The 14,117-nt window shown below is 45.7% G+C and overlaps 1 protein-coding gene across 2 annotated transcripts in view; it reads left to right on the plus strand.

The window, feature by feature from the left end:
• Positions 1-14,117, plus strand: part of LOC114805403 (A-kinase anchor protein 6-like) — a 181,218-nt gene that overhangs the window by 14,446 nt on the left and 152,655 nt on the right. The window contains exon 1 of one of the 2 annotated variants that reach the window (XM_029078759.2): positions 1,926-2,363. The exons of the other annotated variant lie outside the window; for it this stretch is intronic. Within the exon in view, the coding sequence (XP_028934592.1) occupies positions 2,185-2,363 (179 nt within the window). The 5' untranslated portion in view covers positions 1,926-2,184. Of the gene's footprint in view, positions 1-1,925; positions 2,364-14,117 lie in introns of those variants that run through there. 2 annotated transcript variants of the gene reach the window in all.

Below are 14,117 nucleotides of genomic sequence, written 5' to 3' on the forward strand. Positions count from 1 at the left end.
GAGTATTAATATGCTTGGTTTCTAGACGTCCATCTATTGTGAGAATGTCACCCCTAATTAAGCCTTAGAATGGGTAAGAACAGGACTTTGTCCTGAACCAGGGTTGGGTGTGCTGATGGATTGGTCACCATGAAATAATCAGAGTAAAATGGGCCCGGTTCCCAACTCTTTCAGACCCCCTCCCCAGCCCCAGTCCCCATAATGTCTTTCCTGCATACAAAGCCTCCTTTGAAGGCAATCCTGTTCTTGCCACTAATCCTTTTTTTTTTATAAGCTTCCTTTGAAGTCAGCTGGGAGCCGGGCCCTAAGAGAAGGGGAAGGGTGGGGGCTGGGTGTAGCTGTGGGATAGGAAGGTTAGACCTGTTTATCACCAGCAAATCAGATTTCTGGAGCTCTCTATGTGACTGATGCTATAGCGACTGAAAAGGCTCCCATGTCTAGGTGCTCCTGATACTTTTAAAAATGGCTTTTACAGTGTTTAGAAATGACTACCACAGAGTATGGCTGCACTTGGATAATATGGTTTTCAAACATAAACATTGCTGTTATAGAGAGATTCACACAGATGGGCAAACCCAGAAATTTCCCGCTTTATCCGCTGAACCTCTTTCCCGCCTCCAGCAGGGATGATGTCAGTGAAATAAAAGAAATTCGCCCTCTTTCCTACTCAACCAGGGTAAACAGTGCCCACCATGATCAGGATTTTTCCACAATGTGTTGGGCCAGAGTGGCCACTTCGATATCCTGGTTGCTAAGGTTGATTTCCCTGTGCTCTTTCTAACGTTCATTTCATGTTATTCATTATTCATATTAATAACAATGAGCCCCATTTACAGGGTCTAATGGATCCCATTTATGGAGCCCTATAGGGAAGCCCCATCAATGGCTGCCATCTGTTCCAGAGATTGCCATTTCTCAAAACTCCAAGGTCCAATAAACAATCCTTGCAGGAGATGTGCTCTCAGAAAGACTGTTTCTTTCTTTCCTGAGCCCTCCCCCCTCCCCCAACCCCGCCTGGGGCAGGAAAGTAGGAGCAACCAGAGAAAGGCCCAAGAAAAAAGGGAGTCCAAGAAAAATAGGAATTATGTCCCAGGGCCAGTTTACTGGGAAAGATGGAACTGTGGGAGAGGAAAGGTTTAGGGGGGTGCTGGGCACTATAGGGAGACAGGAAAAGACGAGAAGCTGTGGTGGAAGAGGGGCAAAGGCTGGGGATCCTGGGGAGATGAACAGGAAGAAGGGAAGAGGAAATTCGAAATTCCCAACAGTAAAAAGGGACTGCCTCTGATATGGTAGGTACTTACAGAATACTGTGAGCCCATTATAGGGCAGGGATTGTCTCTACCTGTTGCCAAACTGTACATTCCAAGCGGTGGTACCATCAGAACTCCTTGCCTTTTGATCGTTGACATCTTGGTTTCATTTGTCTTCTGTGTGACCTTGGACAACTTTTCTGTGCCTCAGTTACCTCAATCTGTAAAAATGGAGATTAAGACTACGAGTCACCATGTGGGACATGGATTCATTCATTCAATAGTATTTATTGAGCGCTCACTATGTGCAGAGCACTGTACTAATGGATTGTGTCCAACCTGATTACTTTGCATCTACCTCAGCCCTTAGAACAGTGCCTGGCGCATAATAAGCCCTTAACAAATACCGTAGTTGTTCAGTATTGTTTTAGGGTAGGTTGGAGCACTTGCAGAGAGGGCTCAGCTCAGAGTGCATTCCTTTCTTATCCACAGAACACTTGGAGCTTGGGTCACAAGATTAAGCTATTGTTGGAATAGGCCTGAATCAATGTCACATTGCTGTTCTGAACGCGCTGGGGGTCGGTGTGGGAGCATTCTTTTTTTTAATTGTCTTTTTTACTGAATCAGTCATATTTATTGAGTGCTCACTGTGTAGGAGGCACTGTACAATTATTATGATTGTTATTATCATGCCCCGATTTGTATTTTTGGGACCAAGCTTCTTTGGGTCTCAGCCTGATCCGCTGAGTTCTACGGTTCCCAAACCTGCCCTGATCTGGATTCCTGATGCCCCCTGGTGGAGCATCCCGCGTCTGAGCTTCATCCTGCCTTTCCTCTAGGACGTGAGGGGACTGGAGAAGAGAGGGGAAGGGGCTTTAAAGAGGACTTTTTATTTAGCTGGTAGAGCTGACCCCTGGAATTTTTCTGTCCCGCAATGAGAGGTTGTGCCTTGTGGCTTTTACCTCGGCCTCATTCTCCTCGGATGAGGGCAGGAGGCAGCTTTCTTCTTAGCACCCTGGCTTGGGGGCTTGGGAGTGAAGGCCACATCTGGAAGAAGAACCTCAGCTCAGCCGCCAACACGTCTCTTCTGAGTGCCAGGATTAGTGACTCCAAGTAAGTTGGTATTGGTAGGGGGAAGTTAAGAGAGTGGAATCCTTGCTGCTGCAGCTCTTTCGCTCCTTAAACTAACCATTTCCCCAGATATTTATTGGTTCTGACCACCTGCAACACCCTGAGGACCACCCTCAGTTAAGATGGCCATTTATCCAGGCCTTCATCTACTTTTATACTAGAAATTTGGGTTTCCAGCTGGCCCATTTTCTGTCTATTGCCAGTATAGCACCAACACTTTAATATCCAGTATACTTACTTTCCCCCCTCAGGATTGCACCTGGAGAGTTTCCAGTACTCTACCAGTCTTGACTATGGTGGGGAGAGTCAAGCAGAGGCATTTCCATTCCCAGCTTGGGCAGTGGCTAGCAAAAGGAAAGCAATCTGCCACAAGTCAAAACTCACCTGTGCTGGGCAGCAGCAGCCTGGGAGATAGTCGAGGGTGGAGATTTAAGTTTGCTGCGTGGAGGAAGGCAATGGTAAACCACTAACATATTTTTGCAAAGAAAACTCTATGGATATACTACCAGAACTATTTCAGATGGAGGTGGGGTATTATGGGAGAGATGTGTCCATGGTGTCGCTATGGGTCAGAGATGACTAACGATCATAAAACACAACACACACTTGCTTACTTTCAGTGCCCAGCATTCCTCCACTGCAGCTCCCAATCAATGGTATTTATTGAGCCCTTACTTTGTGCTGAGCACTGGACTGCCATCAAGTTCCTTGTTTTGGATTTGGGTCTGAGTTCACACAGACATGGGAGAACACAGTGACGCTGGAGCAACTGGTGGGGGGTTAAGGTCCCCCAGAGAAAAAGCTGGGTGGACTTCCACAAAAGGGAAGCTGAATAATAATAATAATAATGATGGTGGTATTTGTTAAGTGCCTACTATGTGCCAAGCACTGTTCTAAGCACTGGGATTGATACAAGCTAATCAGGTTGTCCTACATGCGGCTTACACTCTTAATCCCCATTTTATAGATGAGGTAACTGAGGAACAGAGAAGTTAAGTGACTTGCCCAAAGTGATGCAGGAGACAAGTGGTAGAGCGCTTAGTACAGTGCTCTGCACATAGTAATAATAATAATGTTGGTATTTGTTAAGCGCTTACTATGTGCCGAGCACTGTTCTAAGCGCTGGGGTAGATACAGGGTAATCAGGTTGTCCCCCGTGAGGCTCACAGTTAATCCCCATTTTACAGATGAGGTAACTGAGGCACGGAGAAGTTAAGTGACTTGCCCACAGTCACACAGCTGACAAGTGGCAGAGCCGGGATTTGAACTCATGACCTCTGACTCCCAAGCCCGTGCTCTTTCCACTGAGCCACGCTGCTTCTCTAGTAAGTGCTCAGTAAATACTATTGATTGATCACCTTCAACAGTTACAGGGTTTGGGACTGACTGATTTGAAGCCTGAACCAGCTAAATTGTTGCTCTGGACCAGCAATAGCTATGGCACCGACCTAACATGTTCACGTAAAGGCGCGAACTCTCTGAGTCCAGGTGGTGAGCGGGGCTCTGCTCTGGTGTACACCACCAACAGGGTTAAGTGGATCTGTGTGCATAAATCCCTGCTTCTGGCACCACTCAGTGTCCCTGAGGCTGTGGCAGTGCCCAGGACTGAGAGCTGGCGCACAGGAATAGCCTAGAAAATGAATTAAACTCAGGAGATTGGAGAGGATTATGGAAATGATCGCCTCTGGGAGGCTGCATCCCCATGTGGAAGGCAGTGAGACATCCCGGCCCAGCAGTGCAGCGGGGCATGCTCTGGCTGGAGCTGTCTTGCTCCTTTATCATAAAACGGATGAACTGAATTTCCAGAAAGCACTCTCTGTCCCATAAATTGCCAGGTCATGCTGTCACAATGATTTTCCTTCGTGGTAAATCATTTTCAGATGCTTCTTGGACTGGTCCTTGCCTTCATCAAGGGCAGGGGCAGGGTGAAGTCAAAGGATTTTTGTTCCTCCCGGGAGTCTCCTCTTGATATTTTCAGTAAAGCCTCTGTATCGTCCCTTTGCCTCTGCTGTGCTCAGGAGCCCCCATCTGGGAATCTTGGGATTTTCCTTGCTCCTCCCAGGCCCTGCAGTGAGTCAAATTGGAGGTGGAAGCTTGGACTCGGACCCTGGGTTTCAGATGATGGGAGTGGGGGATACCAGTGGAATGGGCCCTGTCCAGTGAAGTGGATGCTCAAACAGTTATCCAGATTTGCTTCCCAGAGGTACTCCAATGAGATCATTCTGGGAACGGGGTGATCCACCCCATCTCTCTCGGAGAAGGGCAGTGGGATAATTGCTCGAGCCTCCAAACGTTTGGACCTTTTCTCTGGAATCAAAGGTAGAAACATGTGAGTTCTTTGTGGGTTAATTGTCTATGGACTACTAATGTCAGCTGGCTACCCAGAGGTATGTACAACCTCTTACATATATCTGGTAGCTGTCACCATCATATGACTTTAAGCAGCTTTGTATTTCAGAATACCTTGTGTCTTGTTAACAAATGTTGCCATTGTGGCCTGGTGTTAAACCATTCTGCTGGAGACTGAGATTAATTCCACATCACTTACCCAGCTCAAAGCCGGAGCCTGGGCAAGTCACTTTAGCTTCTGCCCGATGTCTTTTTCCACAGACTGATCTTGCTCATGTTTGCTTTAAATGAAGACTTTATAAGACATTGGGGATTTACACCTAGAGGATAATTGTGTCGCTAAATACTGCATTAGAAAATGTTTTAAAATGTCGAATGTAAATGTTTTTGCATTATTGAATTTGTATTTGTTCCCTGAAGAATCATGTGACAGTTTCATTGGCATTGTGTTTTTCAAGGCATTGTCTGTTCCAGGAGAGATCTAACAAGCTGTTTTAATTGGTACAAAATGATGTGACCAGACCTTCCTACATTAGGTGGGACAGTTGTGATTTTTTTAGGGGGCTGGGGGGAAGGAGGGTGGTTCATGAACAGAAGAATGGAAAATGAGTAGAGCTTCACCTGCTGCAGAATCACCTATTTCTGCTAGGTCATCATGAATGGCAACCAGGGAGGAAAGAGTGGCTGTCAACGCATCTGAAAGGTTTTCTGGGGATTTCTGGCCTTCATACAGCTAATAATCCTGTTGGATTTTTCTCTGCATTTTAATTGATTGTTTTGGGGGCCCATTTTTGCTTTGCGTTTCTGGCCAGAGCCCAGTTATCTCTCCTAAGGATCAAAATTACTGCCCAGCCAGGAGCAGGAATGGGGTGGTGCTGATAGGTTGATGGAAAGCATTTGGCATACTATATTCAATCTTCCTGCCTGCTCATTTTGAGGGCATGACTGATGTCCTTGGACAGAAGGGGTTTCAGTGGTAAACCACAGGACCAAGAGATTCCTGGGGCACAGTTAAGGAACATGAGTTTGGCCATAGGATGGGCAGGGGTTTGAAAATACAGGTCCAACTGGGAGGCCACAGGCCTGCAAATGGCACAGGTCTTCCTCAGTTCAGAGCCTGGTTTGGCAGCAGGGCTGGATTAGCAGGAAAGTGAGCAAGTCATCCCTCAGGCTTTCCACAGAGGCTGATTGAGTGGAACTCACTGTCCCCCTGAAGAATCCCAACTCGGAGCAGGATATGTCAGGGTTCCAAATTCTGAGCAGGCAATATGGCGGAGTGTGGGGTAGGGAGGAGACAACTTATCTGTTGCTTTCTGAATTCTCCAGCTGAAACTCCTTCTTCCCAGCAGAAGACAGTGCTAAAGGGGCCAGGCACATGCTACAGGGATGGATGACGCCTATAGTTTTGGGGTGTCCACCCTTCCAAGATGTCCAAAGAATATGCATGTACCATCAGAGCAGCAGTGGGGTGTACCTGGGATGAGTGTGGCGATCACGAAAGAGAAGATGAAATGATCCCGGTCTCGTTGTGCTAATGCACTGTGAAAAATAGAGAACTGAAAGAGAATTCAAAGGGTCAAAACCTCAGCAAGGAGGAAAAGGAAACTTCCCAGAGAAAATGAGTATCGTGATCCAGGGAAATGCAAGTTCCTGAGAGTTGGTGAACCCCCCCAGTCAGGCAATCATCATCACTCCTTCTGGCATAAAGTGTTGGCATTTTACTTTGCTTTTTCCATTTATATTGATCCAGAGATCTCCTCTATTGCACTTTCAAATTGGATGAGCAGCTTCAGAGTTGCAGGTACTAGGATGCATTTTTTAAATGAAGATGACAGGATTGGGTGGGTTTATAGTCTGGGCACTGCCAACTGCAGGTACAAGTGAAGAATCTCTCAGAACTCGGGAAAGCTGAGGGTCAGGGAAGGTTACAGAAACAGAGATGTAGGTATCAATTGAGCTGGGGAAAGGGTAGTTGATAATATCCATGAACAATATCATTCTGGGTCAGAACAATTGTCCAACCAACCTGGGATTCTGGTGCCATCAGTGGCACCTTAAACAGATTGTGAGCCCCGTGAAAGAAGCAGCATGGACTAATGGAAAGAGCATGGGGAGTAAGAGGATGTAGGTTCTAAACCCGCCTCTGCTATGTGTTTGCTGTATGACCTAGGGCAAGTCACTTTGCTTCTCTGTGCCTCAGCTACCTCATTTGTAAAATGGGGATTAAGACTGAGTCCCATGTGGGACATGGAATGTGTCCAACCTGTTTACCGTGTATCTACCCCAGTGCTAAGAATAGCGCTGGGCACATAGTAAGCACTTAACAAATACCATAATTATTATTATTATTATCATCATCATCATTATTGAGGAACAGTGTCCATTCCCACTGTGTACTCTTCTTTCCCAGCACTTAGGAAAGTGCTTTAGTAAGTGCTTAATAAATTCTATCACTACTACTGCATCGTCATCTCAACATTCCTGATGATTTAGTATGTATCTATCATCAATGATTTCTAAGTTCATCTTGAATACACTTGCTGCACACACTCCTTGCCTGCAAAGAGAAGGTCCTATATTATTCTTGAAAGCATTAGCTCCTGAAGGCAGTTCATCCAGACGCTGAGTAATTAATTCCGGGAAAGCTTATTTGCGGATGAAATGGATCTATATTTAGATGGGTTGTTTGTATTGGCAGGAGCCCTGGGGGCACTGCAAGAAGGACAAATCCATTTCAGCCCCAGCAGTGTGGATGGAGGGGTAGGGGGTGGGGTTGAAGCTGAAGACGTGGGGCCCATGTTCTTCCCCTTTAATCTCTAGTTGGGAGTACCAGCTCCATGGGGGTTTGGGAAAACGGTCCAGTGCCTTCATGGAATTGGCACTGCAGGGGATGAAGTACCAAATTCATCATTAGTTTGGAACCCACAACCTCGTGGGCAGATTGGGGTAGCCCTAGCTATCTCGCCCCAGCCCTTTGAGCAGGGTAGGGGCGCTGGATGAGAAGTCAAGATGGCAGCAGGGTATGGTGCTTGGCCCAGCTCTGGATCGTTGGGGTCTTCCTATAACCCACAGCCCTGCCAGGCAGCCTGGTGGGTGATCCAGGGGTGAAACAGATGTCAAGCTTTTGGGAGCCACCGTGGTAGCTCTGTCCATCCTGCAGGACTGGTCAGTAGAGCTGGGGTTACTTTTCTCTGCCATTGGCTTCGATGACCTACTCAGTGGGGCTGGTGACGCCACTAAGGGTGAGTATCCTCTCTATCTTTTTTCCTTTTTTGCTGTTTTTTGCCCTCATTTCCTTCCCATTTTCATCACCATCAACATTATCAACAGCAGCAGTACCAGCACATATTGATGTCTACTTACATGTGCAGGTACTATTGAGTAACTATCTTGCACTGAGTTCTGTACTGGGACTTACTATGCACAGAGCATTGTCCTAAGCATCTCCTGGGGGCAGAGCACTGTGCAGGCACTTGGAGCAATCATGGTTCCTGGCTTCAAGGAGCTTACCTAATGGGAGAGAGACACGTAGACATGAATTGCCAGTGTACAACAAGACCAAGAGTAAGCATAAATGATAAAAACAACAAAAGTGAGGTATTAAATAAGGAAACAAGTAAATGAAGAAACAAATTGAATAGAGGGGTATATATATATATATAAGTACTAAGGGTGGTTGATGGACCGATAAGGAAGTGGGAATTAGTTGAGGCATGTCTCTTGGATATTCCCTGTTTAAGCCCTCTTTTCCCACTCTCTCTCCCTTACTATGTGCCAACCATTGTTCTAAGCACTGGGGTAGTATACAAGGTATTCAGACTGTTCCACATGAGGCGCACAGTCTTAATCCTCATTTTACAGATGAAGTAACTGAGGCACAGAGGAGTTAAGGGACTTGCCCAAAGTCACACAGCAGACAAGTGGCAGAGTCAGAATAAGAACCCATGACCTTCTGACTCCCAGGCCCGTGGTCTATCCACTTCCCCATGCTGCTTCCATTTTTAAACTCATCCTCTTCTTTGCAATGCCCAGATCAAGACTCTGCACTGGGTTACTTGACCAGGCCTTGCACCTCCTAGGAAGTTCTGGCTATTTCTGGCTTCAAAATGTCCTGACATTGAAGATGGTAAGATAAGATTAGAGAAGCATCATGGCATCGTGGATAAGCAGGACCTGGGAGTCAGAAGGTCATGGGTTCTAATGCTGACTCTGACTCTTTTCTGCTGTGTGATCTTGGGCAAGTCACTTCACTTCTCTGGTCCTCAATTACCTCATCTGTAAAATGGGGATTGAGAGTGTGAGTCCCACGTGGGACAGGGGACTGTGTCCAACCTGATTTGCTTGTATCCACCCCAGTGCTAAGTACAGTGCCTAACACAAAGCAAGCGCTGAACAAATACCATTATTATTATTATTAGAAGTGTGGCTTGGTTGGTTGTTACGGCAGGTACCCCGGGGAGGACCCACTGGGATCCCAGCTCTGGAGCAGTTGCCTCTTTTGTCCTCTAACTATAGTGTGCCAGCACATGGTGGGTCCTGAGCGGGGGTGGGGAGTGGGAGTAACAGTGGGGGTGAGATTGAGATTGGTTGACGATGCAAAGAGGGGCTGAAAGCTCCCATATTCTGTTGACAAGCCAGGTGAGGGTGGTAAGAGAAGAGGGAACTCAAAGGTTAAGTGAAGCAGCCTGGCTTGGTGGAAAGAGCCCAGGCTTGGGAGTCAGAGGTTGTGGGTTCTAATTCTGCTCTAAAACTTGTCAGCTGTGTGACTGTGGGCGAGTCACTTAATTTCTCTGAGCATCAGTTACCTTGTAAACTGGGGATTAAGACTGTGAGCCCCACATGGGACAACCTGATTACCTGTGTCTACCCCGGAACTTAGAACAGTGCTTGGCACATAGTGTTTAATAAATACCATTATCATTATTATTATTATTATCGGTCTCAGAGGTTATCCCCAATCAGTCTGTTACTTAAGGAGTGAATGAGGTGGGGAGTATCAGGAGAGGTGACAACCTACTGCTAGGCCATTCGAAGAGGAGAAAAACCAGGACCCAGGAGTGCAGGAGCTAGGGAGTTAAAGGATGGTCTGGCAGCAAGGGGCTACTTCTGCTGGATTTGGAGCTGGAAAAATAACAAGCGAAGAGATTTCTGGCTACAGCTTGGACACCTGCAGAAAGGGCATTAGCCCTACTGTGGGCATACCGAATTTATCATAGTGTACTTTCCCAAGTGGTTAGTACACGGCTCTGCATACAGTAAGCGCTCAATAAATACTATTGATTGATTTTGAGATTTGAGATGAAAGATGGAGTGGGGGAAAGAGGGCTTAGTCTGGGAAGGCCCCTTGGAAAATATCTGATTTTAATAAGGCTTTGAAGGTGGGGACTAAGCCCTCATTTCCTCTTTTCCCACTCCCTTCTCCATCACCCTCATTTGCTCCCTTTATTCACCCTCCTCAGTCCCATGGTACTTATGTACAGATCCGTAATTTGTTTATATTCATGTCTATCTTCCCTTCTAGACTGTGAACTCATTGTGGGCTTGGTTTGTGTCTCCCAACTCTTTTGTACTGTACTCTCCCAAGTGCTTAGTACAGTGCTCTGCACATAGTAAGAGCTCAATAAATATGATTGGTGAGAATGGTGGTCTGCCGTACATGAAGGGGGATGGAGTTCTTAATCTATAGCACCTCCTCCTTCCCCCCTCAGGTTTTAATTTCAATTTCCCTTGAACAACTCCTATGCAGACTTAATAAATTAGATTCTCCCATAGTAGACGAGTGTTTACATTTGGTTTCCTTTCACTTTGAATTTCTGATGGGGAAGAATGGGAGGCAGCTGAATAGGGTCACATGATCAGGACTGCAAGATAAACAAAGCTGAAGGAGTGTTCTCTGGGGAGGGAGCAGAAGAATGTAGGCTCTTAGTTGAACAGGCCAAGAAAGGTTGATTTCCTCCCCCCCCCCCTTTTCATTTAAACAATGTTCCTTTCCCCCCTCATTAATTAAAAACATCATTGTTGTTGACAAGAGAAAGAAAAGTCAGGAGAAAGAGGTGCTCCTCCATTGCTAATAAGATAGCTTCTTTCCCTGCTAGGCCTTGATATTATCAGATGGCTCTTTGAGGTAAGAAATTTGGGGTTGTTCTCCGGTTTCCATGGGCTGGTGTTTCTGTTGCTATTATTTTGGTTGGTCTCCTTGGAGGGGAAGGTGGGTACACACAGGTGGCTGGACTCCTGATATGGGATTTAGGCAGATTGGCATGGGGAAGGACAAAGAACTGGGCAAGCTTGTGTGGCTGCTGAGGGAAATGCATATGTTGGTTAGAACATTAAGGGCTTTCATTATGCACAGCATTCTTGGTTAACTTGTATATAGTCCAGTACTTAGAACAGTGCTTGACACATAGTAAGTGCTTAAAAATGCTATTACTATTAGTAGTAGTGAGGGATTCCATTATTTTTTTTACTGAACAAGTCCCCAAATTGAAGTGTTAAATTCCTTGTGTTCAGTGATCTTGTTTTATACCTGTTTCCCAACCACTGATCCAAGATTTAGCCCTTAGTAGGTGCTCAAATAATGCTAGTATTGATGATGTTACAAATTTGGATTCATTTGAGATGTTTAGATTATCCTCCTTTCTATACTCACAGAGAAACAGTCATGGAAATGGTAATTATATGGTGGATACTGTGCTTATATTACTTTCAATCAATCAGTACTATTTATTGAATGCTTACTGTGTGCAGATCATTGTACTAAGCATTTGGGAGAGTAAATAGAATTAGTTGACATGATCCTTGCCATCAAGGAGTTTACAGTCTAGCAGATGAGACAGATGCTAAAATAGGTTGAATGAAGCAACAGAAGAGTGTTGCCTAGAAGAAAGAGAACAGATCAGGGAGTAGGGGACCTGGGGCTTAATCCTGGGTCTGTCGTTTGTCTATGTAACCTTGGGCAAGTCACTTAACTCCTCTGTGCTTCAGTTTCCTCATTTTAAAATCCTTCCTACTGAGACTGAGTCTTGTGTGGTACAAGGACTGTGTCCATCCTGATTATCTTGTGTCTACTTTAGCACTTAATGCAGTGCTTGACAAAAAAAGTACTTCTTCTTCTTTTTCTTCTTCCTTCCTTCTTCTTTCTTTCTTTCTTTCTTTCTTCTTCTTCTTAAGAATAACCAAGGTTACCATCCCCTAGTAATTCAAGAGAACTACTCCCACACATTTCTTAGGTATGTCTTACCTCCCCATTATGTAATTTGAGACAACCCAGACCCTTTGGATGGCTCTATGTCTCAACAACCTTTAGCACAATAGTGATACTCAAAGAACAAGACCAGACCAGAATAAAGTGGAACATTTTAACCCAATGAATAATCATAATTGAACTGAGCATTTCATCAGAACATTTCTACAGCTGGTTGTGGTATTTGAACCCCTATTATGTGCCAAATATTGTGCTAAGCACTAGAGTGGGAAAAAAGAGTCTGAGAAACAGCGTGGCTTAGTGGAAAGAACCTGGGCTTAGGAGTCAGAGGTCATGGGTTCTAATGTCGGCTCAGCCATTTATCAGTTGTGTGACTTTGGGCAAGTCACTTAACTTTTCTGTGCCTCAGTTACCTCAACTGTAAAATGGGGATTAAGACTGTGAGCCCCACAAGGGGCAACCTGATTATCTTGTATCTACCACAGCACTTAGAACAGTGTTTGGCACATGGTAAGCACTTAACAAATGCCAGCCCCCTTCCCCCCCCCAAAAAAACCCCAAAACACCAAGATAATAAGATTAGCCACAGTCCCTGTTATGCAGGAAGTTCCTTATCTGAGGTAGGAGAAGACAGGCATCTTATTTCTATTGTATGGATGAGGAAACTGAGGTACAGAGAAGTTATGTGACTTCCCCAAAGTCAAATGGCAAGCCAGTAGCAGAGATGAGATTAGAACCTGGGTCTCCTGACTCCCAATACCGTGCCTTTTCCACTATGCCATGCTGCCTCATCGCTATTTTACATATGGGGAACTGGGTCAGAGAGGTTAAGGAAGTATTCTAAAATTACACAGAAGGCGAGGGGAAGAGCTACAGAAAATGAATGTGTATGAAATAAATACTGATTATGATGGTAATGGCATATGTGAAACACTTATGTGCCAAGCACTGCTAGTAGATACAAGATAATCAGGTCAGACATAGTCCCCGTCCCAAGATGGGGTTTGTAAGAACAACCTGGCCTCCCTCAGCCACCTCCCCTCTCAGCTCTGATGGCGTCTTTTGGAATCTGAGGGTGGATGATTTAAAAATCTATCCTAAGTGCTGCTTCCCTCCCATGAACCATACTTTCCTCCTGCCTCCCACTCCTTCTGTATTCCTCCTCCTCTTCTGCACTGCTCAGTTTCTTGCTTCTCTTCTGCACCCTGCTCGCTCTCCTTTTCAGCAGCCAACACCCTTCCTCCTGCTCCCTTCCCAGGGCTGGACACGTAGTGGCTCTGGGAACATTTTTTCTGTAATCTCTGGGAAAGGATTTTAAATACTGCCTGAAAATGTTCCTGATCGAGTATGTAGTTGCCTGGAAACGGGGCGAGGCCCTGGCCAACTTCATGCGCCAAAGCCAGAAGCAAATTTTATGTACATGGCTGCGATCAGCATCGCTGCAGCTTCAGATTTCAAACCAAATAAGGTCGACAGGCACGCTCCCTCCAAGCGGGAAGATGGGCCCAGGACAGTGGACAGGGCAACCGCAGATGGAGTGAGAGAGCTCGTCCAGGATTGATGTGGGATCCTGGGAGATTGAGCCTGGTCATCCCACGCCGGCGGGCAGGTGCCCAGGACAGGCCCCACAATGTTGGGCAGCACAACAGCCCCGCCTGCAGGGCCAAGTCAAGGACTAAGGAGCCTTAATGAGAGCAGATCTCCTTTAAGAGGCCTTCCCTAAGTCCCTCTTTCTTCTTCTCCCACTCTCTTCTGTGTCACTCTGACTTGCTCTGTTTTTCATGCCCCCTCCCAGCCCCACAACACTTACGTTTATATCTGTAATTTATTTATATTAATGTCTGTTTTCCCCACTCAAGACTGTAAGCTCACTGTGGGCAGAGAACATGTCTGCTAATTCTGAGTACTCTTCCAAGTGCTTAGTACAGTGCTGTGCAAACAGTAAGCACTCAAAAATATGATGGAATGAATGAATGATAAAGGGATCCCCATCTCCTTGGGTGATTCCACCTCCTTGGGTGACAAAGGAAATGGGCCCATTGCATGTAGAAAAGAATAAAAATCCTTTAGTAAAATTTATATTGCTTTATAAATTTATAAAAATTAATGAGGCCTCAAATATGCTATCCAGGCAATGTCTTCCCAGGCCCTTTGCCAACTGTATGCAGATAAGACCGATTGCC

The sequence above is a fragment of the Ornithorhynchus anatinus genome, chromosome 14, assembly GCF_004115215.2.
Source record: "Ornithorhynchus anatinus isolate Pmale09 chromosome 14, mOrnAna1.pri.v4, whole genome shotgun sequence".
In the NCBI taxonomy this organism is placed as follows: domain Eukaryota; kingdom Metazoa; phylum Chordata; class Mammalia; order Monotremata; family Ornithorhynchidae; genus Ornithorhynchus; species Ornithorhynchus anatinus.